The sequence below is a fragment of the Callionymus lyra genome, chromosome 13, assembly GCF_982586985.1.
Source record: "Callionymus lyra chromosome 13, fCalLyr1.hap1.1, whole genome shotgun sequence".
In the NCBI taxonomy this organism is placed as follows: Eukaryota; Metazoa; Chordata; class Actinopteri; order Syngnathiformes; family Callionymidae; genus Callionymus; species Callionymus lyra.
In genome coordinates this window covers 17853568-17881044 of record NC_141830.1, presented here as the reverse complement: position 1 = coordinate 17881044, position 27477 = coordinate 17853568, and the positions used below count along the sequence as shown (strand labels likewise).

Sequence of the window (27477 nt, the reverse complement as noted above, 5' to 3'; positions counted from 1 at the left end):
TTACCTCAGAGAAAGTCGTAATACTGCTATCATAGGCAGAGGTCAGCAGAAGGAACATTGTCATGTGAAACCAGACGGTTCAGTTGTAACCTTGTCAGTGTTACATGACTCCGGCTGAACACAGTCCTCAATAGAACACACTGTTGGTTCAGTTACTTCTTTTTGAGCACTGCAAGAGAATCCGTCTTTATAACTTTAGTTTAGTTTTAGTTCATTATAAATATCACTGCCGCCACAGGGTTGTGTTGTGCTACTAGTGTATTTCAAAGTGAGGTCCAGGCATGGAAGTATATCAGTGCCATTAGAATATTGATTAAACATTTTAAATGTTAAAACTTTAATTTTTTTAAGAATATGTTTTATTGAACAATCTCTTTTAAATCATTATTAAAATGTTGGTATCATAGTATCAACATTTATATTGAATTTAAAAGGCTCCAGACTAAAAATGTATATAATTTAGAATTCACTTTTGAATTATTGGAATCGTAATATTAAACCTTTGAATAAAACGTTTCCTTTTGCGGTCTCTGGGTCAAGGTAAATAACATTTGAATTAGAATAGTTTCAACATTTTTAATGTTTATTATGGCACTGATGTGCTTCTCAGGGACCAAAACATACTTTGTAAAAATATTGAGGAATTGTACAACAATTGTATTTTGTTACCTTTTTTGATATCCATAAGTACTAAGACATTTTCAGAGTGTTTTTTTTGAAGAATTGGAAATTACTTTTTTATTTTTTTCAAATATTTCCTCCACAGGTCTGTTGTATGGTCATGTATTTGTGATTAACAGAAAAATCAACAAAATGAATGACTGGATGATGTTACACCTGCAGCATTCAACCTTGGTTTCTACAACTAGAATGTTTGGACAGCAGGTGGCAGCAAAGGACTGCTTTTACACTTGTCCTAAATTTGGTTTATTTTTTTAATCATTGACGACAATTCTACGCTGTACAGATCTGATGCATTCACCCCCTTAAACGTGTAAAAATAAAATGATTAGACAAGTGATCGTTTTGGTGAATAATTGTTTTATTATCTAAAATAAAAAATACAAAAACTGGTCATGTCAAAAGTTTCAAATCTCTAACCACCAATTATTTTCTTGTTTTTCAATATCTATTATTCTTTAAATTCTCAATATAGCATTCTCGTCAAGACTAAATGTTTAATCTTATCCAAATAATAAATCATTATTCTTTTTTCCATCTTTATTGTTTTTAAATATTATTATTGTTGGCCCCTATAAATAACTTCCAAAGCAAACCAAATGCACTGCAAAATAAACTTACCTGAAATACTCACTCCGGTAACACACCAGCTGGCCCCGCCCCCAATACCCTCGTCTCTTCTCGCTATTTCATTCACAAAGTTTTTTGTACACAGATCCGAAAGACACGGACACTTCAATGGCAGCAATGGAATTTCTAGACAATATCCATGTGTATCAGGTCGCGGCTCTCGTTTGTCTGACAGCGATTCTTTATAAGCTGGTCGTGGTCGTTCAGCAGAGGAGAGAAACCATGAGGTATGTGGAGCAGTTCCCAGCTCCAGCGACTCACTGGCTCTTCGGGCATATTCGTGAGGTCAGTACTTCAAATTATATTTATCTTCTCTAGCGGAAGAGAAAACAGATTATACAGGAAATGTAGATATTTGCACCTTAAATTAATGCAATATTTCTGATTCAAAATGTGTAATGACAATAATAAATACAATAATAAAACGACAATAATATAATAATATTATGTTGGGGGGTTGCTCCTTTTTTCTTAAACTTTGCATTTTAATGGCCATTGTTGAATTGATTATTTTTCTTCACATATTATTGAGACTGTATCTCATAGATCTCCCTGCTAAACACATACATCTGGTACATATATAGGAAAAATATCAGCTACACATGTGACACAATAAACTTCCATCCATCCACCAATGCTTATTCATAATATTTTGTCATCAAATAGATTAAGAATTTAATTATTAAAAAAAAGAATAAATGGTATTAAAGTGCATTGGTCTAACCCTTTTAATTGCGTTTCTCCTTTAAAGTTGTACAAAGATGGAGATGAGTTGTCCAAATATTTACAATGGCAAGAGCAGTATCCATATGCCATACCACTTTGGGTCGGTCCTGGTATGGTTTTCCTCAACTTGCACCATCCAGATTATGTGAAGACACTACTGGCTACAACGGGTGAGAATGAACATGATTCTTACATTTATTTCTATAATTCAATGTCTAAAGATGTTTTACATGAACCTTAAAAACACATTTGCATTTTCCCCACATACTACAATGAGCAGACAAACATGGGATGTTTAAGATTGTTTTCTGGGCCTCATTTGTTCCACAGAGCCAAAAGATAATGCAGTGTACCCTTTTTTTAAACCATGGATTGGTAAGTTGTGATTGTTTTTCACAGTAAATATAAACATCCTTAACATTCTTGTCTTCAGGAGAAGGTTTGTTGTTGCTCCGCGGTCAGAAATGGTTCCGTCACAGGAGGCTGTTGACACGTGGCTTTCACTATGACGTGTTAAAACCGTACATGAAACTGATGTCCGATTCAGTCAAAACAATGTTGGTAAGTCCAATGATTAGGTCCATCATAGACCCAAACTGTAGGGTTTAAACTAAGGCTTCTGGCTCCCATTAGTGTCAGAATAAGTTAACTGCAATGTAGTGTCTTGATATTGTGTACTTAAGAAACCAGAATTTTAAAGTTGATCCTGAAAGAAACTGGAAGCCAGTGAAGAGATTTAAGGACTGGGGAAATGTGAGTTCTTCTACTAGAGCGGGTCAGAATTCTCGCTGCAGAGTTCTGAATCAACTGCAGGCGAGACAGATCCTTCTTGTTTGGACACGAAAACAAACTTTTGCAATAGTCCAGGCGAGAAGATACAAACGCATGGATTATAAGATCCACATCATGTTGTGACAACATTTTCCTAAATTTAGAGATTTTTCTCATTTTAAGGAAACAGTTTCTGGTCAGTTTTCTGCAGTGTTGAACTAGAGACAGGTCTTTGTCAAATACAACACCCAGGTTTCTCAGGCTCAGTTTGACAGACTGACTTAAGTCACCCAAGTACTGACTCAACCCTGGAATCTTATCATCAGGAGCAATAACCAGAGTTTCAGTTTTGTCCACATTTAGCTGCAAAGTGTTTTCACTCATTGTTTGATTTCTAGCAAACAATTGACTAAGCTGTTCAGTCTCTGGGGCTCAGTTTGATCAAAAGAGCAGTAGAGCTGGATGTCATCAGCAAAAATGCGATAAGAAACATCAGGAAATCTCTGAAAGATTTTACCCAGGGGAATCAAGTACCGCAAAAACAATAAAGGACCCAGAACAGAACCTTGAGGGACTCCACACAACAGAGCCGCTGTTTTAGACCTCATTTGATACACTGGAACTGCGCCCAGAAAGGTATGATGAGAACCGTTGTAACACAGACCCAGACATTCCCACTTCATCCCTCAGTCTTCTCAGCAGGATCTGGAGATCAACTTTGTCAAAGGCTGACAACAGATCCAAGAGAACCAGAACAGTGTCTTGACCCGTTTCAGCCGATATAATGATGTCACTGGACACTTTCAGTAAGGCTGTCTCCATAGAGTGATGTTTACGGAAGCCAGACTGAAACTTCTTATGGATGTCGCCCTGATCCAGGAACAACGACAGCTGCTCAGACTCCAACTTCTCTAAGATCTTGGACAAGACAGGGAGCTTAAAAATAGGCCGGAAATTACTGAGGTCAGTTGAGGCAAGGACACCTTAAGAGTCAATATTAATCATCATTTTAATGTTATCATTACTAAGTAGGTAACAGTTATTTGTAAAGCACCTTTCTAGACCAGGTCAACAGTCCCAGAATATTAGGAAAAAGACTGCAAAAATAAAAAGGTTTTTTGAACAAGTCAGTAGACTCCATCAAACTCAGAGGAAGATTGTTCCAAAGCTGGAAGGTTCTCCCACTAGAGCAGGTCAGAATTCTTGCTGCAGTATTAATGCAGGCGAGACAGCTCCTTCTTGATTAGACAGGAAAATAAACAATTGTGTATGACTATTGTAATTTATGTTACAATAGTCTAAACGAGAAGACACTTACGCATGGATTGTAAGCTCCAGATCGTGTTGTGACACCATTTTCCTAAGTTTAGAGATTTTTCCAAAGTTTAGAGATCTTGCAATCATAATATATTATGGTGCATTTATGAAATATAAATTACTTACTTACTTTGTAGAGGAAGTTGAATGTGATTATTATCATATACAGTCCTGTAAATTGTGGAATTGCATTATAAAACGACGTTCATATAGTTTTAATTAATGCTTTTAAAATAGCTAAACTTAATTTAAGACTATTATATTATTACAAATAACACTGTTTTCGGTTAATTCAGGTTTGTTTGGACATCAATGTATTTTTTATTTTACTATTATTATTTAATTTTTCAGCTGTTAAGATATAAAATGGAAAAAACATTTTCAGCCACAAACGTTAATCCTGCTTCATGGTTAAGTTTATAATTTGTCTTTGATCTAATTGGGTCAAGCAAATAAATGTGGTGACTGGGCTGAACTTTGACTAGACCAGGCCTGTCATTTATTTACAAAGTATCACTAGTTACTGCACTCCAGTCATACCTTACTACTGCAGGAGTTGGCAAATGATTTTCCAAAGTGGGTCACTTTAAAAAGTGTGTCAAGAGGGACATCAAGCGTGAAGTTAATACACCCTGAAGTCATGAAAAAAGACAATTGTCAGTTGATTAGCTTTTGGTTATTTTTATGTACTTGGGCTGAACATGTGCATTGTTTGAACAAAGAACCCTTACAAGTTATTTTCAGAATTAAAATAGTAATAAATAAGGTGTTTACAAAAAAAACATAATACAGTAAATACTAAAACGATCATAACACGTCCGTTCCGTCGCTCCAACACGACGTCACTTCCCGTCCCGGTCCTTATGCTTCGCTTCGTGGAGAAAGATGGACAATCAAGAGTGTGTCACGGGTCGTTTATTCGCCGCTCCAAGTCAAACAAAACACAAGCTTTACGATCGCGATGGACACACTTTGTCCTGGCGACTGTACAGGTCAATAGTCTCGGGAGAAAAGGCCCGATCTGTAGAAACATCGCTATATTTAAGGCAAATTTCCGGTCCGGGAGGTCGTCTCTTTCCGGCCAAATGGTTCTTTCAAGTTCCCTGTGTCCCGATCCCCCGTAGAGAGACATCCTGATTTGTTTTCTTGTAATCTAATCATTCAAATGTTCTCGGGTGGGGGTTTCCGTCTTTTAGCCCCCCTTTCCCGGGTGTGTCTTGCTTCGTTCTTTGATCTACGATTTAAGGTGTGATTTGCAGATAAACAGATGTTTTAAATTACCGATGTCGTATCTATAATTCTGATCCAAGCTTGCTTCAAAACAGTGTGAATCAGTCTGGAGTGGAATGTTGATTGTGAATGTGTAGTCAAGCGTTTAAGCTCTTAAATCAAGCCAGTAAGTTATAATTTATATTTTGATTATCTTTTAGCATTAATTAAAGTATGGCGTATATGTATAGTGTATAATAATTTTAATCCAACAATACAGTCAATCGGCCAATTGTAACCCACGGGCTGATGTGTATGATATATATAACAAATTTGTTTATAATAAAGTCTAATGTCCCTCACCAGTTACAACATTTAAACCCATGACGCCCCCAGTCACTTACAGTACATACTGATAGCATGCAACCTAATGCATTTGAACAGACTTTCTGTTTTTTAGCTAATGTTGCTCTTCTTGTCCATTTCAGGACAAATGGGAAAGTTATGCACACAGTGGAAAATGCTTTGAACTGTTTGAACATGTGAGTCTGATGACTTTGGACAGTCTTTTGAAATGTGCCTTCAGCTACTACAGCAACTGTCAAACTGAGAGGTTAGTTGACACAAACCAGAATGTAACAAATGGTGTCAAAAGTAGTATGTTTAGCGTTATAAGTTCTGTCACCACATGTTGACTATCCCCATGACTGATGAAATGTTTGTGTTCCCAGTGGGACCAATGCGTACGTGAAAGCAGTGTTCGACCTCACCGATCTGATCAACAGGCGATTTCAGACGTTTCCCTACTACAGCGATCTGATCTTCCAACTCAGTCCGCATGGATTTCGATTCAGGGAAGCGTGCAAGATCGCTCACACTCACACAGGTACTGTAGCTGTGTTGTGTCTTAGTGTGAACACATGTGTAACATTGTGTGTTTCGCTCTGAAGAGAAACTCATACGGGCGAGAAAAGAGGAGCTGGAACGAGAGCAGGAGATGGACAGAGTGCAGAACAAGAGATATCTGGACTTTCTGGACATCCTGCTGCTGGCAAGAGTAGGTCATCTGATGAGTGGTTTGACACTACTAACTGTCCCATTATTATATGAGATGATTGAGGGCTAAAAGATGGCCACGACTTTTAAAAGGCTGGAACTTTCTTAATCATTTACTTCAAACCCTTCCTTAGAATGAGACTAAGAAAATGAGACTATTTACACTATGTAGCAATAAATAAAATGGAGTAGTTAGCGCCTGACTGTTTTTGACCTTTTGTCCTTTGTGGACGAATAAGTTCAGAAACTAAAATAATCTATAGTGCAGTCAAAGAGTAGGTCATTTTGGTCATTTTGAGGCCAAGTAGAGCTTCATTGGACCCGTGTAGCACTTGTAAGAGGGTTACCAGGCTGACTCAAGTGCAATTTATAGTTATAAATATGTAGGAAATGATCACATAATATAGATCAAATGGATAAAGGACAATCAAAAATGAGGTCTGAGTTCTGTATTTGTTGCCGTGTCTGCAGGACGAAGACCAGCAGGGACTAACCGAAGAAGAAATCAGGGCAGAGGCGGACACCTTCTTGTTCGAGGGACACGACACCACGGCCAGTGGCATCTCCTTCATCCTCTACAGTTTGGCATGTAACCCCGAACATCAGAAGCTTTGCAGAGAGGAGGTGATGGAAGCTCTGCAAGGAAAAGAAACTTTTGAAATGTAAGTAGCAGGTTTAAAAAAAAGATTCGACCTCACTGAGCAGACACGCGTCTTTTCTTTAAATCTTAGATAGATACAACTTTATTAATCCCTCTGGATATCTCCTTCGGGAAATTGTTTAAATCCTAAAACATAAAAATGTAGAAAATAGATATAAAATAAATGCCTTAATTAAACATGTTCTGGTTTTAGGGAGGATCTTGGTAAAATCCCTTTCACCACCATGTGCATCAAAGAATCACTCCGTCTCTACCCTCCTGTACCGGGAATTTCCAGAGTTCTGACCAAACCTATGACCTTTGTCGACGGAAGGAGTTTGCCTGCAGGTCAGCTGCCGTGTAACTCTGGAGATTATTATTTGCTTTTCCTCGTTGTGTTCTGTTGGCAGTCGATCCCTGATGAAGTAAATTGGCATAACCGCTGCTTTTCAAATATCTGTTGAATACTGACTGACAATATTCCACATTAAACAGGTTTCCGGGTTGGAGTAGGAATTTTTGCAATGCAGAGGAACGCTTCTGTCTGGGAGAACCCGTCTGTAAGTTACCTGAGAGATAATGGCAAGGTTTAGATTAAAACTTTAACAAATAAAATATAATACAGCGTATGTAAATACTACACTTTCTTTTGTATTTTGAAAGTTTTTCCTCAAAATGTTGTCATAAACACAGAAAAATCAGCTTCCCGCATCAACAAATGTATTATTTTAATATTTATTAGTTTCAAACAAAAAAAAGAAATAAAAAAAAGTAATACAAAATAATAATAAATATATATCCTATAGCCATGTTCAATTTTTGGAAAGGTTTTTTTAAATCCTTTTTGGGGGTATTTTTTTCACCATCTGATCCACACATTTTTTTGAAGGTTTAATTAATCTGATGCACAGTCCAGGAAAAAGGAAAATAGTCCAGAGACGGCCATCTAGTCCGAAACGAATGACACTGCTTCATGAAATTTTGTTAAACTATCACTACTTTAAACTAGTGATGGTCTGATGAAGCTTCATGAAGCTTCATTTAACTATCTGTCAATACTCCATCAATGAGTGAAAAGAAGATTCGATTTAAATCCATTTTTCCTTCAAGGTCTTTGATCCTCTTCGCTTCCTGCCTGAGAATGTTGCCAAGAGATCGCCACATGCGTTTGTTCCCTTCGCTGCTGGTCCCAGGTTTGTCAACAACTCTGTAGGATCCCAAATCTAACTTCCCGTTGCCTTGTGGTTTTTGAGTTAAAAACAGTTGTATAATATGTAGCCATTTTTGTACCGTGTAAGACTTAAGCTTATTTCAATTGTCAACGATTTATCTCAAACCCCTTTTTCCAGGAACTGCATTGGTCAGAACTTTGCCATGAACGAGCTGAAAGTGGTCGTCGCGGAGACACTGAGGAGATACCAGCTGATGGAGGAGCCTAACTTTAAACCCCAGGTCGTTCCTCGCGTGGTTCTTCGCTCTCTCAACGGCCTCTACATTAAAATCCAGCCTGTGGATCATAACAATTCATAAGAACAATGTACGAAAACATTGAGCTCTTCAACAAAATGTGTCAAAAATATTAATTTAAATATTAATTTAAAAGTTAATGTTAAAATGCTATGAATGAAATAATGTCATTATTCATGTAGATTGACACTTTTTATTCATTATTACAAAATAGACCATTTCTTTAAGCCTTGAAAGGCCTACACAGGATTCACATTTCACTCAAAAATGTTTATCTTTCCAAATTTTCATTCATTTCATATTTTGTACAATTTTGTAATTAAATTAAAAAAATGTTTTAATAACGTTTCATTTTTTTGTGGGAAAAAAAGGAATAAATCATGATTTATACATTAAAATATGACCTTGAATCGCTATTACAAAGACACGGTTTCTTAAAGTGACATAGACATGTCACCGAAAAGATAAAAGTGAAAAACAGGCAAGTTTTTGTGTTTTTCTAATAATTAAAAAGCGTCTGTTAGCTTAACCTCAATTTTAAATGCTAACATTACGACTGGCGTTTTGTGTCGAGCTGAACCACCAATGCCATGCTAAGAGAACAGAACAACCATCAGTACTAAACTTTTTTTTTTTTTTTTTTAAATCGCTGTTCATTTCGACTGCGCATTTGCATAAGAACTGACGTTTGTGTCATTGATTGCTTATCACGCCCTCTGGTGACTATTTAGTGAACGTCATCACTTCAAGAAATACGATTTAAAAAAAACAGCCTTTTTTTTTTAAGTCACAATTTTTTATTTTTTTCTCCTAAAAAAACAAACTCTGTATAAACACGATGTTAACTCAATTTAATATGTGATGATTTTAGGTTTCATATTTTTGTGTACAAATATGAAATATTTATAGCTGATGATGAAATAAACCATGTATTTTTATAGTTAACGTTTGTAAGTAAAAAAAAAAAATACAACAAATATATCCGGACAGCTTTCGTTTGTAGGAGCATTACCACATTTAGGTTGAACAAGAAGAATATGTTTTTATTTTTCAATATATGGAGTCACTTTCTTATTTACGTTTAAACAGCACCAGGCTTCCATTTACAAAGAAGTCGGAATGAAGTAGAAACGTCATCGAATCAGGTTATTAAAATATCAGCAACTGACGTCTCACAATTTATTTTAAACAGATTTACTTGTATTTAATAGAAAAGGAAGTTGTGGAAAATGTTTAATAATAAAAGAAGCCACCTTCTGATTTGTGCCGAAGTAACATTTGATGCCCCTTTTTAAGAGTAATTTGCGAAATGGACGTGTTCGTTAATAAAAAGGACAGAAGATCGGGGGTGAACAATACAAGTAACAAACAAGCAAAAAACAAATGTAAAAAAAACAAAACACAGTGTCTCCACCTCTGCCAGGCCACAGTCCCTGATGGAAACCCGAGTCAGAAGTTTCGACGACCTTGTTAGAGGAGTAGTGAAGGGGTGGGCTTCTTTCCTGGCCACGCCTCTTTGGCGTATTTCTTTTTGCGGGGCTCGTTGTGGTTCTCCGGTAAATACGGGGCGGTGACGGGAGTCGGGTTGAGGGTGACGGGAGGTTGCGGCGCCTCCGGTGCCAAGTCCACTTCCGGGGCAGGGTTGGGGAAAGGAAGCGGGAGGCCGCCCTGCATGGAGGCCCCTCCTGGAGCCCCGGTGGGCTGATTCTCGTGGCTGGTGGGGGGCAGGTCTCCGTATAGACCACCGCTGTAACCGTAGCCGTGCACGCGCTTGGACATCACGTCGTCCAGGCCGAGGGTGTTGTGACCGTCAGACCTTCGTTTCTGAAACACGAGAAAGCTTTTATCTTCAGATCCTTTTACAAATGATGAGTTAGGGTTAGTTTTATGAAGAATTACCTTCATTGGAACGACAGCTGTCTGCACCATGTTTCTGAATCGGCCCACAGACGGGTCGATGTCCTCTGAGGACAACAGGAGCGACAAAATGATGAGTCAAAACATACCTGAACATCAAGTTGGTTCACATTGAAGTTAGATTATATTTGCCTTCAATTCCTACATGAAACTTTCATCTATGACCAAAAATACTTCTGACTTTTTGAATGGATTTGATTTAGTTAAATCTTGCAACCTTGGTTAGCAAAAGCAAATTCAATTCCATACTAGTTTAAATAGCTTCAAAAAGAGTTTTGTGTCGACATCTACTTTGATCCATCAAAGTAGATCAAAAGGACATATTTAATAATAAGATCATATTAGAAACAGTTGAAATGACATGTTAAATAGTTAGAGAGAGCATCTATAGTTCTTTGTTTCCATTGGTTTCTAGGATGAGGCCAAATAATGTAGTTTTATGCTGGGAAGCATTCACACAATTGAATTCCTGTTTCTCTTTATTCTACTTTTCCTCTTACTTCTTTTGACCTAAACTTTGTTCCGCTTCTACTTCCACAAATCCGATTTGAACTGTTCAAACTTTTATCAATTCAGCTCGTTCCCATCTTTCAGGCTATGTTCTAGCTCTCTTTTATCTCTTCCATTCTTTATTTTATTCCTCTTTTTCTATCCTTTTCCCCCCGTTCATTTCAATGGGGAAACTCTTCAACTCAACTTTCAACTCCTTCCACTGTAACCTACTACTACTTCCACTACTACTACTTCCACTACTACTTCGACTACTACTAGTTCCACTACTACTAATTTCCACTACTACTTCCACTACTACTACTTCCACTACTACTACCACTACTACTTCCACTACTACTACATTCACTACTACATTCACTACTACTCCCACAACTACTAATTCCACTACTACTTCCACAACTACCAATTTTATTCTACTACTTCCACTATTACTACTAATTCCACAACTACTTCCACTAATACTTCCAATACTACTAATTCCACTACTACTACTTCCACTTCTACCAATTCCACTACTACTTCCACTTCTACCAATTCCACTACTACTTCCACTTCTACCAATTCCACTACTAATTCACCTACTACTACTTCTGGTACTACCAATTGTACACTGCATTTTCGTCCGGAAATGCACTCTTTTATAGTTAAAAAGGTAATATTTAGATTAGGAATCCCATTTTTCTTAAGATAATGTAAATGATTTTATGATCGTATTAGACAGAGCATGAAATGTTTTAACCCAAGTGGACTTCAACTTGATAAAGCTTATAAATTAAATCTCTACTTATCTCTGTATTTTTTTATATTGTGTGTCGTTCAGTGCCTCTTTGGGTGTTACCTGGGTTTATAATACAGTCGTCCTCATTAAAAGTGACTCTGGAGCTTCTTCGTTTCCTCTTCGGCCTCTGGATCTCCAGGTTACCCTCCTCAATGGTGAGCAGGGAGATGCGTTTGTTGTGAGCGGTGTTGAATTCTGTAAGGTTCTGCAAGACATCAAAACAACACCATTCTGAAACCACAACTTTAAATAAAACAAAATTAAATGTACAATTCATTACATTACAATAAAATAAAATACTAAATCTAATCTACTTTTTATATAAAAAGTGACAAATCATCCGAAATATTATGATCCCCGTTTTAAAATTAGATCCATTAATATTTGTGCATTATCTTGACATTAAAGGGAAGGCATTCATTTACCTCCAGCTCCGTCTCCTCCTCTGGAAGTCCCAGCAGTCCTTTCATGTCCTCATCATCTCCAGCCTTGTTCTCGCCAGTGCCAGCGGCTCCTTGTGCTTGAGGTTTTTCTCTGATGGTGTAGGTCCGCGTAGAAGCACCGAATGATATTGTGGAGTCTATAGGGACCTGCTGAGGTTTGTGAGCTTCCAGGCGGATGTGGCCGAGAAAAGTCCCATGTGCTGAATTAAGACACAGATGCATCAGTTCCAATTAGACCTATTCTAATTCGGACTTAATTTTAACGACACAAATGCAAAATGGATTCAATATATCGATGAAGGTCAAAACTACTTACTGCTGTTGAGATCTATGAGAAAGACTCTTTTTAGGTGTTTATGATAAACCAAAGCAGAGTGGACACGGGAACACGACTGATGGTCGATGGTGAAGTCGCACCAATCTGGATTCCTCCCGAACAGATAATACTTCTTTTCATCTATGATCAGTTTCTGCACAACAAGAAGAAGAAAAAAACGACGATGGATCATTATTTGACGTTACAGGAGCCGATCTTTGTGCCTCTGAGCCATAACTCGCCGGTGCCGCTCTTCACGGACGAGCTTAAATTTCAGGGCTGAAGTTGATGTCGCACCATTTAAAAGCCACAAAGTCACAGAGACAGTCAGGCTTGTATCTGGTGCAGTTTTGCAAGTTATGGTGATACAGTGAATCCCATACCTCGACAAGTTTGTCTCCCTTCATCACGTCTAGATGGAGCCCCGCCGGTGGCTTCCCTGCCCTGGCGGGAGAATCACACGTAAACACAAGATAAGCAGATTCATTTGGCATCTCTATTTTTGCAGCATCCTAGATATCTGCAGTAACCTGCAAGTGTGTTTCAGATTTAATCGTGCAATAAATCTAAATAACAACACTATATTCTGATAAAAGATAGACACCAGTGTAATTTAAATCTATTTATCTTGAAAATTGTACACAAATATCTACATTAATGGATCTGTAACCATTACAAACCCTCCAATATGTAGCTCAGGTTCTTATAGAAACACGTCATTCAAAGTTATTCAGGTCAAACCACAATGCAATGCACATTAAAACTGCAACAATTGGTCCCGGGTGGTATAAAAAAAATATTCACTTTACACTTTAAGTGTCTCGCAAAAGTGAATGTGAATAAAAATGTATCTATGAATATAGTGACAACATGAGCGGTTAGCCTGCCTGCTGACGAGCATGATGCTAAGAGAAGCAGCACAACGTTACATACACACAACATTAGCATCTTCTTCGATTGTTCTGCACAAACCAAACCCCTTCGCACTTCCAGAGGTTGCAAATAAAGGAGCGATGAGAGCTTGTGGAAGTACTTTGAATGAAGTTTTCACCCACCACGATGGACAATCAAAAGGAGGAGCGCTCTCTTTGCTTGTTTTAGTCGCCATTTTTCCATCGTCGGTCCTGCGCCGCGGTGCTTGCTGGGAAAAGTGGGTTATCTTTCCTGGGAATTGTAGTTTTTTCACTGAGAGCTCTGAGAGTGAAATAAATGAAATTGTTGTCATTACTATGCTATAAACCTGCATTAGTTGTTTAAGTACATGTGTCATTTACTGGATTAAAAAATATATATATATATTATTATTAAAATGTATTTAAAATGAACTCAAAACCCACATGTTGCACTTTGTTTTATTATGTTATTTTAATCCTCCACCTCCTGGTTTTATTGTATTGTGTGATTTTATTGTATTATGTGATTTTGCTGTGAAGCGACTTTGAGTCTCTTGAAAGGTGCTTTTAAATAACATTTATTATTATAACAATTAAATGGAAGTGCAGCGGTTACTTTTTAAAAGCAGGTGATCCCAATGTTTTTATTTTACCCTTGAGTTATCTCAGTGTCAAGGTGACCCTGAGGCCATAAAAAAAATGTGTTTGTGGTATCACTTGTGTTGTCTCTGGGTGAAAAATGTATATATTTAAAAAAAATAACTAAAATTTAAATCAAAAAGCTTGTGTATCGAACAACTAGCAAATAACTGTCAAAAATACACCACAGGGTTAAAGACAAGGCAGTAAGTTTTATTATGTTTTTTCTTCTATGGCCAGAAGGTTGGTGTTTGTTTCAATGATTTCCCTGCTCTCTGTTCATATTTCATCTATATGAAAATTAAAATATGCTCACTTGACAAATTTCAATATGTTACCATTTATTATATGTTACTCAAGCATAGACATTTAGACATAGACATTTCTATATGAAAATTAAAATATGCTCACTTGACAAATTTCAATATGTTACCATTTATTATATGTTACTCAAGCATAGACATTTTGACACTTTTTCTTACTTCCTCTTTCTGTTGATGTGGTTTCTCGCTCGGCTCCTTCATGCATCATCGACTTCAGTTTAGTTTGAGAGCATTCTCACAGTAGCGATGGCGTCTCTGACATCTCTGCCGCTGCAACAATTTGTAGCTTTTTTAGACAAAAGCAGTTTGCCAAAAATTCTCAAAGTTTGCTCTGGAGTCTATTTCCAAGGTAGGACAAATCCTTTTAAAATCAAAACATCACATTAAGTAATTAAATCTATGGGCAAATATGTTAATAATTAGACGGTATAAAAGTGGAATTAATAGAAGTAAACAAAAAAGCTATTTACAGTTAAACAAATGTCAAAGAAAAAAAAGGTAAGATGAACGCTTCAACGTAAAAAAAATGAAGTTATAAAAATAAAACGTTTTCTTTGGATAAACAGGCACTAAGTACAAAAGATTACTCGCTTCTAAAGGGAATAGATGTTAAACGTACAAAAATGTACCTGTCTACTCCACTAAAGGCAAAGTTGTTGGGGGAAAAATTTAAAATATAGTAAATTAATTAAAATCAAATTTTGAGGAGCCATGTAGTATAGTGCAAAAAAGGGACAAAATCTCAATGTAGATGCTTTTTTTTCCAATATAACAAAATAAAACATTTTAAGATTTGAATCGGGTTGATGGACTTGTAAAAATAAAAGGTAGTTCAGATTAAATATATTTAAACTTTATTGGTTATTAGGGTAATTGAAGAATTGTTTTGTTTCATCAAACAACAGAATTTCTATCCATTTAAAAAAATATATATATTTAATTTAGAAAGTCATAGATGGTCAATTTATTTATACATTGAAAGAATCGGGTTCTTAAAAGTGAATTGAGAATGAAATAAATGAATTATTTTAATTTTTTAGAAGTAAAGAAAATGATTGTAAACCATTTGTGTGGCATACACAAGTAAGTAAGTAAGTAAGTAATTTTTATTTGTATAGCGCTTTTCCAGACCAGGGTCTCAAAGCGCTTAAACAATCAAAACAATATTCAATAAAGTATATACTTTAAAATGCAAGATAAAGCTGATAACATAACAGGAGTTTGTGATACATTGAAAAGAAAAGGAGAGCAATAAATTAAAACATAAACATAAAAACAGAGATAGTAGTCATAAGAAGCATTACTAAATAACATTGCAGTAAAAATAAAATAAAATGAGAAAAAAAAAAACTATATTAAATCCCCTTCCGTTTAAACAGAACCTTCAAAATACTTTTGTTTATATAAATCCATGAATAAATAGTGACACCAAAACACACTAACACTGGGCTGAAGCTGGACTCATTCAGGCATTGCTGGACTCATACATGACTTATAGACATGAAATTAAAGACAGAATAATATAAAACGTTGCTTTAGATCAGATAGTGAGGAAAATAATATGGATTTATATTAGCTTGAGCTTCTCAAAGTAAGTAAGTAAGTAAATAATTAGTATTTTTTTTAGCACATTTCCAGACCAGGGTCACAAAGCACTTAAACAATCAAAACAATACCCAATAAAATATATACTTAAAAGGTCAAGATAACACAGAGAACAACACAGGATTCCCAAAGAATCAAGGAAAAGCCTGAACAAATAAAAATGTCTTGAGATGTTTCTTGACAGTATATGTGTCTCCAGATCTTTGTACATTTTACTAGAGAGCCACAAACTGACCAAGGCTCAAGCAAAAATATCCATCTTTTCAGTATATGTAAATACAACACGAGAAATCACGTTAAAATAAGAGCTTTCCCATCGCTCTTGTCTGCAGGGTCGGTCTATGAGCTATCTGGGAGTGAAGTCTGCTTCTCCACCGGCGATTTGTTCAAGATCACTAACTTAGAGCTGTTGTCAGTTTGCTGTGAGGACATCAGCAGCCATGAGAAGTTCGAGCTGCAGATCAACCACAAAGGTTTGTGTCACATGATTTGGGTCAGAGAAGTTCATATTGTAGATGTATAATTCTTCGTCGTCAGGTTTGTTTAAAGTCATACCAGAAGACATGGCTTACAGCAGCATCGAGGAGATGGTTAGGATGAGGCCCGTGTGCCTGGACTCCTCCCTCCCCTTCACTTTCACCCTCCAAGCCAAGTTGACCCTTGGTACCCTCACGCTGGGAGCCGGCAGAGCCTTGACCATGATCTGCGTGGAGTCGCGGGAGGGCGAGGAGGACCACCTCCGCTGCCACATTCAAGGTACCCTGGAGGCCTCGGCTGAAGTCTGCCTCCCCCTGTCCACCCGCGGGGAGTTCCACGTGCAGGAGGGCCAGGAGTGTTTCACGCTGATGGAGATCGTGTCGTCTCCGCATCTGTGCTGTCAGAGGTTTCGCTTCATCAACACCAGCATGTGCGACCGCTGCGTGATTCTCAGTCCCATATACGAGATCCACGCCATCATGGACAGTAAGCGATCGCTGTCTTATAATATTTAACTTAAAAAGCCACGGTGTGTTTTTTTCAAGTACAGCAATACTTCCTTTTTTTGTTTCTCATCACACTAACCACAGTTTTAGAATGAATTCAGACATTTTGGTTTTCAATGTAACTTGAGGGGAAACTGACTAACATTTGATGAATAAAACGTCCATACACTCCCCCGCCGCCACTGAATAATAAATCTTCCAGAACTTTCTTAATAATTTTAAAAACTGTATAGAAACTTGCACACTTAAGTTTTGATTGATGTCATCCTGTATCTTTGTTAAGCCAGAACAGGAAGGATGTTCATCGATGATGAATCTTTTATAAGAAATGAAACGTAACCTTCAAAAAAACAGATAGTATAGTGATGTGCTGTGTCTCAAATTGCATACTTGCGTACTCAAAGTTAGTATTTTTAGTGCGTAAGTGCGTCTCAATTCTTAGTATGCGGAATTTAGTGCGCCATGCACACTAAATTGGTGTACTGAAAGGCCCACAAAACTGAGTATGGTTCGATGGACACTAACCACCCTAAACAGCTCCAGCTTAGTGACGTTGTAAACGGAAGTTACGTCATATATATACATATATATATATATATGCATATACTTACAGGTGCATTTTTAGCAGCAGTAGAAGGATGAGACGTCTTCAGTGCTGATACCGGCATAAATATCTTGCGAATATTTAGATTATCATATTTTTTTCTTTATTTCTTTTTCCAAACTTACCAAACGTGCTGCCAGCAGGTGTCGCTACTGTTCCAACAGCTGGTTGCAACCATCGTTAAATAGAAGTAGAAGAAGAAGCTTTCGCGTCATTTCCTGTTAGTGTGTAGCAGCAGAGTTTGATTTGAGACATACTATCTGTGGAGAATTTGCGTACTAGTTAGTATGTACACTATCCTGATGCATAATAACTTCTAGTATACTAAGAGAAGTAAGTAAGTAAGTAAGTAATTTTTATTTGTATAGCGCTTTTCCAGACCAGGGTCACAAAGTGCTTAAACAATCAAAACAATATTCAATAAAGTATATACTTTAAAGGGCAAGATAAAACTGATTACACAACAGGAGTTCCAGTAAATCAAGTATGCGATTTGAGACACAGCAATGGTCTAATGAAGCTTCATGAATTAGTGTAATGTTGTTTAGAGGTCAGTAGGTGGCGCCATCACTATAAAAAAAATGACGGGTTTCACTAACAGTTCAAAACAAAGGAAAACAGTGCAGGGACCGCCATCTAGTGGGCTCTGAAAATAATGACACTGCTTCATGAAGGTTCATCACCCCATACAAGAGTATCTAATAATAATAAAATGAATTAGGATTTTGGGACGTTTGAAACATTTAAAACTATGTTCATAACACTTGTCCGTCTTCCCTATTCAGTGAGAAAAGACATCATGAAGTTTTGTTCCAACCTCGATGTGGATGTGATTGACGTCACCAACGTCTCCAAAGATTTGAAGTTCGAAGTTCCGCTCAGTCTCACCGACATGTGGTCTCAACCGGGCGAGTGCTTCCCTGCAGTGGTGATGATCCTGGACAAGATCTGTCTCTGCCCTTTGCTCAAGAGCACCTGGCTGCCTCTGCTGAAGAAGCCTCAGCAGCTGGTTTTCCACGAGAAAGGAATCTCACAGATGGTTCTGATGTCCACCGTGAAGAGCCGGAGGACGAAGTACTTCCTCGTCTCTCAGCACTATGGTGGAAAGTTCCGAAGAAGGCCGAGGGAGTTTAGGTCGGTGTTCGAGGTATACGCTGCCTCCTACCAAGTGGCAGGCCTGAGAGTCAGTGTGACGGGTAACCAGGAGGAGGAGCAGGATGAAGGTCTACCTGCTCTGACTGTCGGTGAGGAGTTGGAGGTCGTTGGTCGCAGAACTGTAGAGCTTCCTTCCGGTCATGATCCAGCAGCGAAACAACTAGTTTCGGTTCTGGCCTGTCGTCGCCTTCAAGGGGATGGAGATGATGATGATGATGATGAAGATGAACCCGGAGGTCTGAGCCAGGAAGTTCTTCTGCCGTTGTCGATGCAGGGACATTTTGTGGAGCTGCTGAGAGACAATAAGAAGTACAGCCTCAAAGATTTGGGCATGCAATTTTCTGCACCTATAGACCTGAAAGTGGTGACTCGTGATGCTAAACAGAAAGAAGATCCGCTAACTGTGGGCTCGCTTATTAGAGTAGAAGGTGCACTCCTGGAGCCCACGATCAAGGCCAGTTTTCTACACACACCAGAGAATAGATTTGAAATCCCAGTCCAGAGGCTCTCGCTGTCCTGTTCCCTCACGAATCTCCCGCTGCCGTCGCCGCGTGAAGGCCTGCAACAGCACCAGGTGGACACGGTCACCGAGGTCACTGAGGCCTTCGTCTCCGAGTTCAACAAACAGAAAGGCGTGGAGAACCCTCCTCCACCTCGACCGCCGAAGAGATCAACTCGCAAAACACTTCCGACGAATAAGAGCTTGACGAAGGTGGATGGAAGCAAAGACAAATCAGAGAGCCTCCCCACCCCGGAGATCCAGTTTCTGAACATAAACTCTGATGAATCACCCCTGGTAAGCAAACAGAATTCTCGCAAAAAAATGTATCACAGACCTGCCATTTTCTTCAGCAGGCATGTTCAAATTCTGACCCAGGGGCCATTGTTGGACCAAGGCCCTGGTCATAGAGCCATCATTTGAAAAATGTCACCCATTTTCTACTCACCCTTATGTCGATTTAGGATTATTATTATTTTCAGAATAATCTGTTCATAGACATTAATGTATTTCCATCTTAATGAAGCGACTGGAGCTAAATTGTCTTCATCTTCGTCCAAAATTATATCCTAAGAACTCCATGGTCTTTTGGTATTAAAGCCTCGACATGAGGAATTTCCAGAAAAAAACTTAAATACGTTTTTTTTTTTAGCGCAAGCTCAGAGTCTCTCAGCTCTATCTTAAAGCGATTCCTTATTTAAAGTGGATGCCCAAGATTTACAATGACGGCGTCCGCTTAATAAAAACTCGCACTTCCTCGCACTTCCTGCTAGAGCGTGCACTTGAAAAAGATCTGAAGAAGAGCCCCATCATTGTATTAAACAAATAGTCCAGAAATCATTTTTATACATTTGAACTGTGAGTCAAAAATTAATATATGTCAGGAATTGCTGATAACAACATGAACATGTGATTTATTTTGGTGTTTCTTGTTGATCCATCTGGATTTAGAAAAGTACTCATTTACACACCCATTCCAAAGTCATTTGGACAATAATGTATAGAAACACATTTTGGAGAGATTTTAAATTTCTTTGCTAGTTAACACTGACAAGACAACATCTGTTCACCTAATGCAGGAACATTTGATTTTTTAAACTTTTTTTAAACTAGCATAAAAAGCTAACAAAACTAGAGCCTACTATGATAACAGGATCTTTTATAATCAAGCCCATAGATGTAAACCACCAGTGTAACAGCTCGTATTATACACTTCGCCAGCAGTTAACCAGTGAAGTCTGCTTTTCAGGATGTGGAGAAAAGACAACCTCCGGTCCCTCGTAGGAAATCGAGACCACAGATCGACAAAGCTCAGCCAAACATGGATGTGCAAAAGATCAATTTCAGTTCAAAACCAGGTGAGACTTTCCCCCTTGAAATATTATTACGTGTGCTCAATATTACTAGTATTTATTATTATACTTATCGTTTTCAGGGTTTAATCTATTATTTTTTATATGTATTCTCTCATTAAATATAGTATATTTTAGACCCGGTGTGTATTTAACTCAAGCTGAACAAAAGGAATGTCACTTTTAAAGTCCACTTGGCAAATATAAAGTTTTAATTGTGACCAAAAGTGTTGAAAGCTTTTGGCCTCATGTTTGGTTGAAGTCGACACAATTTGTCTGAACACGAACACACTATCGAACACGTGCCAATTTAAAGAACCTGGTTTTAACTAGTCAGTGTATAGTCACGTCAGTGTCGTCTTCTGTGCAGCGCCACCGCCACCTTCTGATGAGGACAACGACCATGATTATGAAACGGTGGATGAAGTCGTGTGATGATGAGACGTCGATGCACCATCCAGCATGAATGTATGATAAACTTTAACCTTGTCCTTTCAATAAAGGTTAAAAAAATACAATTTGAGACAAATGTTAGATGTATTTTTCGGTTTATTTCCAAAGACAGACAAACAATTAAGTTGAATAGTTATGCTGAATAATAAGAGCGGATGTAAGAAGAAAAAAAAACAGAAGTCACTGATGAATATTTTGGGCACCTTTATGGGAACTAAATGTGTCACAATTCAACAAAGATTTTAGTGCCTTTTATAGTCAGAATTTTAGTCGATACCAGAAAGACAGTCGACATTTAATCGTCACCATCTGTAGACTTGAAGTGGTCTTCGTCGATGGTGGAAAAGATGTGGCCTTCGTTGCTCAGAAACTCCACTGCTTGTCTGGGAGAGAAAAAGATTAGATTAGTCATCGGTAATAAAAGTAAACAAGTGGCGTTTTATTACTTCTACTGTTAAATTTAAAAATTAGAATAACTGTTTTTTTTGGTCAGGTTTCCTCCTACAGTCCAAATACATACAGATGTTGGCTGAGAACGACAGACTAGCGACCTACTCAGGCTGTCCCCGCCTCTCACTGGAGGACGCTCAAACTCCCCCCCTCACCCATAGGGGTGTCATTGGCAGAAAATTAAACAATTAATTAGAATAAACAATCTTTTTTTTAGTAAAGTAAAACAATATCAACAATTCACTACTTTCTATCTTTTCACTTCCGATTCTTTCTCACTTAAAACCATTATTCAAAAGTTATGTATCATAAGTTGTTTGGGGGGAAAAGTCCCTAAAAATTATAAAGAAATAAATTCACCCGATTTTTGTGAAACGAGTTTCATGAAAAAGTGGAAGTTAGCGTCTAGACAATTCCTAGAAAAAAAGACATACATTTGTCGATGACGTGGAAGTGCTAACAGATGCAGAAGATTGTGAAGGTAAAAAAGGGGAACTTAAGTTGCTTAATAGTCACAGATTTAGACGTTTCAAAAAGCCTTTCTTGAAATATTTAATTAATGAAGGGCTTAATAAAAAAGCAGTAAATAAACATTTCACTTATGACACAGTTTGTTAAATATTCAAATTATTATTTTTGAGGAGAAAATATTTTTTAATAACAGACATGCAGTAGTGCCATGTCAGGGTTTAAAAAAAAAAAAAAAAAATCAAAAAGTCAAGTGGAATTATAACTGTGATCTGATGTGTCCCGTAACAACTGCAATAGAGACAAAACTGTCACTTTGTCACAAGAAACTAAAGGGACAGGGGAGTGTATTGCCATTTAAGCCGCTAAATTAAAAAAAATTGTCAAATTGTACATGAATTTGTGTTCATGATTCATAAAACCAATTTAAATACATTTGTAAATCTAAGAAGAAATTACTCAATAGTATAAGTACATAAATATTAGCTGAGTTACTCTCTTCTCTGAAGAGAAAGGAATTTATGGAACTCATCCTCATTCAATAAATATTACATATAGTTTAATTGAAATTGGACCCAATTTATCCCCTAAAACCTTTGAGGTCAATAGACTATACATGTACATTTTCAAGGCATTTCGTTGTGTGGTTTAAGAGTCTTTAAGACAATAAGTCGGTGAAACATCAGCTCAAGCTATTATGAGCGAAAGTGAAAGACTCACTTGATCACAGGCATGCTCATCGCACCGAGCCGCTGCTTCAGCTCCTGGATGCTGATGCCTCGAGCATCCGGACACGCCCGTATCAAGCTCAACACCTTCAGCAGAAGATAATAAATGGTAACACATGATCAACAAGTGTCTAGATGTCCTGAAGGACCAGAATCCATCCATTTTGACAAAAACGTAGATGAGTAAATTAGACCGTTTCCTCCTGAGAATTTAAGATTAGAACCATACCTGGTTCTGATTTGCGCTCAAGCCATTGTTCGTCATGTCACTCGCGCCCGAGTAGCCTTTGTCCACCCCAGGCCGCGTCATGATGCTGCTGTTCATTCCTCCTCCTGCTGAAGTCTGAAAGAAACAACATGAACCCTCATGATCCTCGTTCATCTTAGTTTCATCGTGAATGAAAAGCTAGCCAGACACCAATATATCTGCAAATATCCATTTTCATTAACTTATAAGAAATCATCAGTTGTATGAGGCCCGTCATCCCAACTAAACTCATTCAAATTTGGGTCATAAATATATTAATGGTAGTTGGAGAAAGAAAAATTAAATGCGACACTAATTGATTTCATGATGCATTCATATCCGAGGGTTTATTCAAGAAGATCTAGATCTACAGTATATTCTAACACATGATTGGTGCTTGTGGCACCGTTTCCTTAAGTCCTGATCACTTCTATGATGATAAATTATGAAACTAACAAGGTGTTCAAATATAAAATATACAAGTCTTTGTTGAGCACCCGTTTCGACAGAAGCTCAGCTTCGTTTAATTCACTCTATGACTCATTTCTGTCCTTGAATAGTGTGAATACAAATTTCTAGTCTGGAAAAAAATAAACCTCCTCTGCAAACGGAACAAACTATGAAAACCTATTAGGGACTGAAAAGATTCATTTGCAATTTCTTCTGCACAGGAAGTGCTGAATCTTCCCCACTTCCTGCCATTGAGATCAGCACCTGTCAGTACCCGAGAAGAAACTCTTGCTTACCATGGTTTGTGTTTTGCCGAGTGCCATGTGGGCCTGGACCACCTCCAACATGTGCGAGGTGATTTCATTCATGTCTTCGAGAGGACGAATGCTGAACGCCACCACAGACCTGTGATTCTGCAGGAGCGGAAAAATAAAAAACAATTCTCATCTCGGTTTTTCAAATGGAACTTTAGACTAAAATATAGACACTGGAGTTTTCTGTTTAATTACAGTGATACAAGTTTTAAGCACGACATTTTGGTGAGCAATTCATTTCTCTCAGGGGCAAACATGATATAATTTGACGCGTGAAGGGCCGTCGCTAAAAATAAAAGAGCCTGAATATGGGAAACAAGAAAAAGGTTTTTTTCCAATGACAAAAGCTTGTCTTGAAGAAAGCTGTCTTCATTTTTGTTTTTTAATTTATTTTTCTTAATTTTAAATACATTCGTTTATAAGATTTCATAAATGATGGTCACATATGTGCTTTGTTTTTGTTTTATTAAACTTTGGACTTTATTTAGGTACAAGTACGTTTATTTTGCTGGGTTTATCCTGTGCAGTGTTGGGCAAGTGTTGTTACTTAAGTTAGTTAACAGTTACTTCTTTCAAAAGTGAATAAATTACGGGTACTTTAAGTTACTCGTAACATACAGGGTCTAAAGTGTTTATTAATTACAAAACATATATTTATAGTTATAGTTTACCAACATTTTGACAGATGTACAAGAATACAGACTTAATTTTAAATGCACACTGTCAAGTTTTGAGAAAATGTAAGGATTTCAAGTTTGCTGTATTGTCCCAAAAACATTAAATTAAGTTTTGTCATAAATGCTGGCTATAATTAATTAACTATTTGATATAGGCCTACAAGAATACTTTTGGAGGAGCTGGAAGGAATAAGGGTCAGAGGTATTTGAAATGAGACAGCGCCCTCTAGCGGTTAGATGACGCAACTGCGATAGAAAGAAGGCACATGGGAGAAAATAAATATCCTTTTTTTATCCGGTTAACCGCCTTTTTTGAAGCTTCGGATACACGTGTAGCATCAATTGTAACGTTTGACACATGGTTTTAAAAGGAGATATAACATTCAGTCATATCAATTGATCATCATGTAAGAATATGAATAGCACATAATTAAAATATATAAACCAGAGGATTTGTGTTTCGAAGCATGTTGCTTTGCCAAGTGAGCTAATTGAATTTAATCACAGCAATGATAAACACGTTAAGGTTTTTGAAAAAGTAATTAGTTACAGCACTTGTTACCACATGAATTAATACGTTTCTGTAACTCCAAACCTACTGTGCAGAACTCAATTATATAGTTTTCACTAAATATAAATGCAGTTTTGGCTTTTATTGTCCAAATAAATCATCTCTCTTACCTGAAATGATCGCAGGTTGCCAGCGACTTTCACATAAGTGCCTGGAGGCAAGACGATATTGTCGAAGTTGGGTTCCTGTGCAAACCAGGGTCAAAGTCAGAACCAAAACTTTCTGTCACAAAAACGACTACAAAGAACTGACCTCCGAATCCACCCACAACTTAACATCCATGGGTGCACACGTCATGTCATCCACTTTGTACTGGATGTTGGTCATGGATTTATCTGTACTCCTGATTATTCCAACAAGCGTTACCTGAAAGTCAAGTTCATATTTTATTACAGATGTATTAGAAAATGACGCAAGCTAGAAAATCTGAAGGAACAAATTGTAATTCTGGGTCGAGACAAGATGACACATGTCGTGAATGTTTACAAACCGAAGCACTGTTTGAAACACGAAGGAGGATTTGATCTAAAACATAAACGCCCATCAGTTGAAATTGAAGTGCAGGTAAGTAAGGAGTAAAGAGAATCTACTTGGCAAAGTTTCCAATGGAATATCCGTCTTGGCTGAAGATAAATGTTTTGCTGGACAACTAGACAAGTAAGTAAGTAAGTAATTTTTATTTATATAGCGCTTTTCCAGACCATGGTCACAAAGCGCTTAAACAATCAAAACAATATACAATAAAGTTTATACTTTAAAGGTAAAGATAAAACTGATAACACAACAGGAGTTCCAGAAAATCAAGGAAAAGCCTGAACAAATAAAAACGTCTTAAGATGTTTCTTGAAGGAGTCAGTAGACTCCATCAAGCGCAAAGAGAGAGGAAGATCGTTCCAAAGCTTAGGAGCAACAGCCTGAAAAGATTTATCTCCTCTGGTCCTGAGCCGTGTGCGAGGAACCATCAGTAGATTCTGATCCACAGACCGAGCTGGGGTGTAAGTCTGGATCAGATCACTGATGGAAGGTCTGAAAATGAATAGATCTGAAAGTAAGAACCAGAATTTTAGAGTTGATCCTGAAAGAAACTGGAAGCCAGTGAAGAGTTTTAAGGATTGGAGAAATGTGAGTTCTTCTACTGGAGCGGGTCAGAATTCTCGCTGCAGAGTTCTGAATCAACTGCAGGCGAGACAGATCCTTCTTGTTAAGACATGAAAACAAACTGTTGCAATAGTCCAGACGAGAAGACACAAACGCATGGATTACAAGCTCCAGATCATGTTCCGACAACATTTTCCTAAGTTTAGAGATTTTTCTCAGTTGAAGGAAACAGTTTCTGGTCATCAGATAAACGCCCATCAGTTGAAAAAATGCAGGCAAGTAAGGAGTAAAGACAATCTACTTGAGAAAAATGGAAAAGTTTCAAATGGAATATCCGTCTTGGTTGAAGATGAATGTCTTGCTGGACAACTAGACAAAGGAAACACGATGGATCTGGGCAGCTACACATGTACTATTGTTGTGTTTTCTCCTAAAGGTTTTCTCTTGTACCTGCATCTCCATTTACTTTCACTTACTCACCTGAGAAACTTCCACATCTGCCACTTTGAAAGTTTCATCAGCATGTACTGCAGTCATCAACTGTGAAACCGTGCACGGGATGATCTGCGTCGCTCTGGTCCTTTGCTACAAAAAGAAAAGTGAGCACAAATACGGATATGAGATTTAAGATATAATCCAAAAAACAAAACGTGACACAAACGAGTGTGTTACTTTTCATACAGACCCCTTTCTTTTCCGTTTGAGACATGGCAGGTGACGCGAAGCCTCCTCCAGGGGACTGAGTGTAACCTCCTGCCATACTGTTTTCACCTATTCAATTTAAAATAGTAAAACACGTTTAGAAAGAGATATAAATACGTTTTCATCAGCGACTGTACGAGATAAATCAAAGCTATGTCTAAACACGTGCTCACGTTAGACACTCTTAAACCGTGTCGATAAACTGTTCATATTCTCACCCTGATTCCACATTTTGTTGCAGAAAGTGTTTAAAATGCTTTAAACAACGAGCTGAAGTTTTGTTGACAGCAACTCAAACAACGCTTCCTTGTGTACAACTCCCGCGCTCTGTACCAAGCAAGTGCGCATGCGTTACCGAGAAGTCCCGCGAAAGCTGATGTAAATGTGCCTATTTTTACCTCTCGTTTGCCTTGCAGGGTTGCTGTCTTTCGATTGGAGCCTGGAAGTCAAAAGTATAATGACTGTTTCGTTGAATATATTGTTTGTGATTAAGACTGAGCTCGAATGGTGCCGAGTAATTAAATATTTGTGTATTTCAATAGTACCTGAAAGTCAAAACGGGGGGGAAATAATATAGCATGTGCGTCACAGGAAACACGTAATTTGTATATTTGCGGAAACGTTAAAATCCAAATAACGATAATAATAAAACAAAAACATTTATTATAATAATAATAATAATAAGGTTATAATAATAATAAATATTTCTTAAATTGAAGCTGTAATTTAAAAAATAATAATATTGATTAAAGCCGCTATAACCCATGATAATAACAATATTGATAATAACAAAAGTAATAAT

The 27477-nt window shown here is 37.5% G+C and overlaps 4 protein-coding genes across 4 annotated transcripts; 2 read left to right on the top strand and 2 right to left on the bottom strand.

Moving 5' to 3' along the window:
• The first annotated feature begins 1451 nt into the window (after window positions 1–1451).
• LOC148067600 (cytochrome P450 4B1-like) lies at window positions 1452–9382 on the top strand. The gene is made up of 12 exons (XM_087805580.1): window positions 1452–1596; window positions 2063–2207; window positions 2368–2412; window positions 2471–2598; window positions 5823–5947; window positions 6066–6220; window positions 6285–6391; window positions 6862–7052; window positions 7245–7378; window positions 7526–7590; window positions 8141–8223; window positions 8380–9382. Exons 1-12 carry the CDS (start codon window positions 1534–1536, stop codon window positions 8558–8560), a joined length of 1422 nt encoding a protein of 473 aa, XP_087661706.1. The 5' UTR covers window positions 1452–1533; the 3' UTR covers window positions 8561–9382.
• Window positions 9383–9519: 137 nt separating this feature from the next.
• ppp1r8b (protein phosphatase 1, regulatory subunit 8b) lies at window positions 9520–13583 on the bottom strand. The gene is made up of 7 exons (XM_087805581.1): window positions 13520–13583; window positions 12848–12908; window positions 12465–12618; window positions 12131–12348; window positions 11766–11910; window positions 10397–10461; window positions 9520–10321 (listed from the first exon to the last, which is right to left on the bottom strand). The coding sequence occupies exons 1-7, from the start codon at window positions 13570–13572 to the stop codon at window positions 9968–9970; spliced, it is 1050 nt and encodes a 349-aa protein (XP_087661707.1). The 5' UTR covers window positions 13573–13583; the 3' UTR covers window positions 9520–9967.
• Window positions 13584–14558: 975 nt separating this feature from the next.
• themis2 (thymocyte selection associated family member 2) lies at window positions 14559–23663 on the top strand. The gene is made up of 7 exons (XM_087806102.1): window positions 14559–14668; window positions 16257–16397; window positions 16462–16887; window positions 18297–19462; window positions 20415–20523; window positions 20888–20985; window positions 23535–23663. The coding sequence occupies exons 1-6, from the start codon at window positions 14566–14568 to the stop codon at window positions 20950–20952; spliced, it is 2010 nt and encodes a 669-aa protein (XP_087662228.1). The 5' UTR covers window positions 14559–14565; the 3' UTR covers window positions 20953–20985; window positions 23535–23663.
• On the bottom strand, window positions 21049–26999 carry rpa2 (replication protein A2). The gene is made up of 9 exons (XM_087806103.1): window positions 26894–26999; window positions 26659–26744; window positions 26454–26558; window positions 25128–25241; window positions 24986–25060; window positions 23610–23726; window positions 22846–22959; window positions 22609–22703; window positions 21049–21353 (listed from the first exon to the last, which is right to left on the bottom strand). Exons 1-9 carry the CDS (start codon window positions 26904–26906, stop codon window positions 21266–21268), a joined length of 807 nt encoding a protein of 268 aa, XP_087662229.1. The 5' UTR covers window positions 26907–26999; the 3' UTR covers window positions 21049–21265.
• Window positions 27000–27477: the final 478 nt, after the last annotated feature.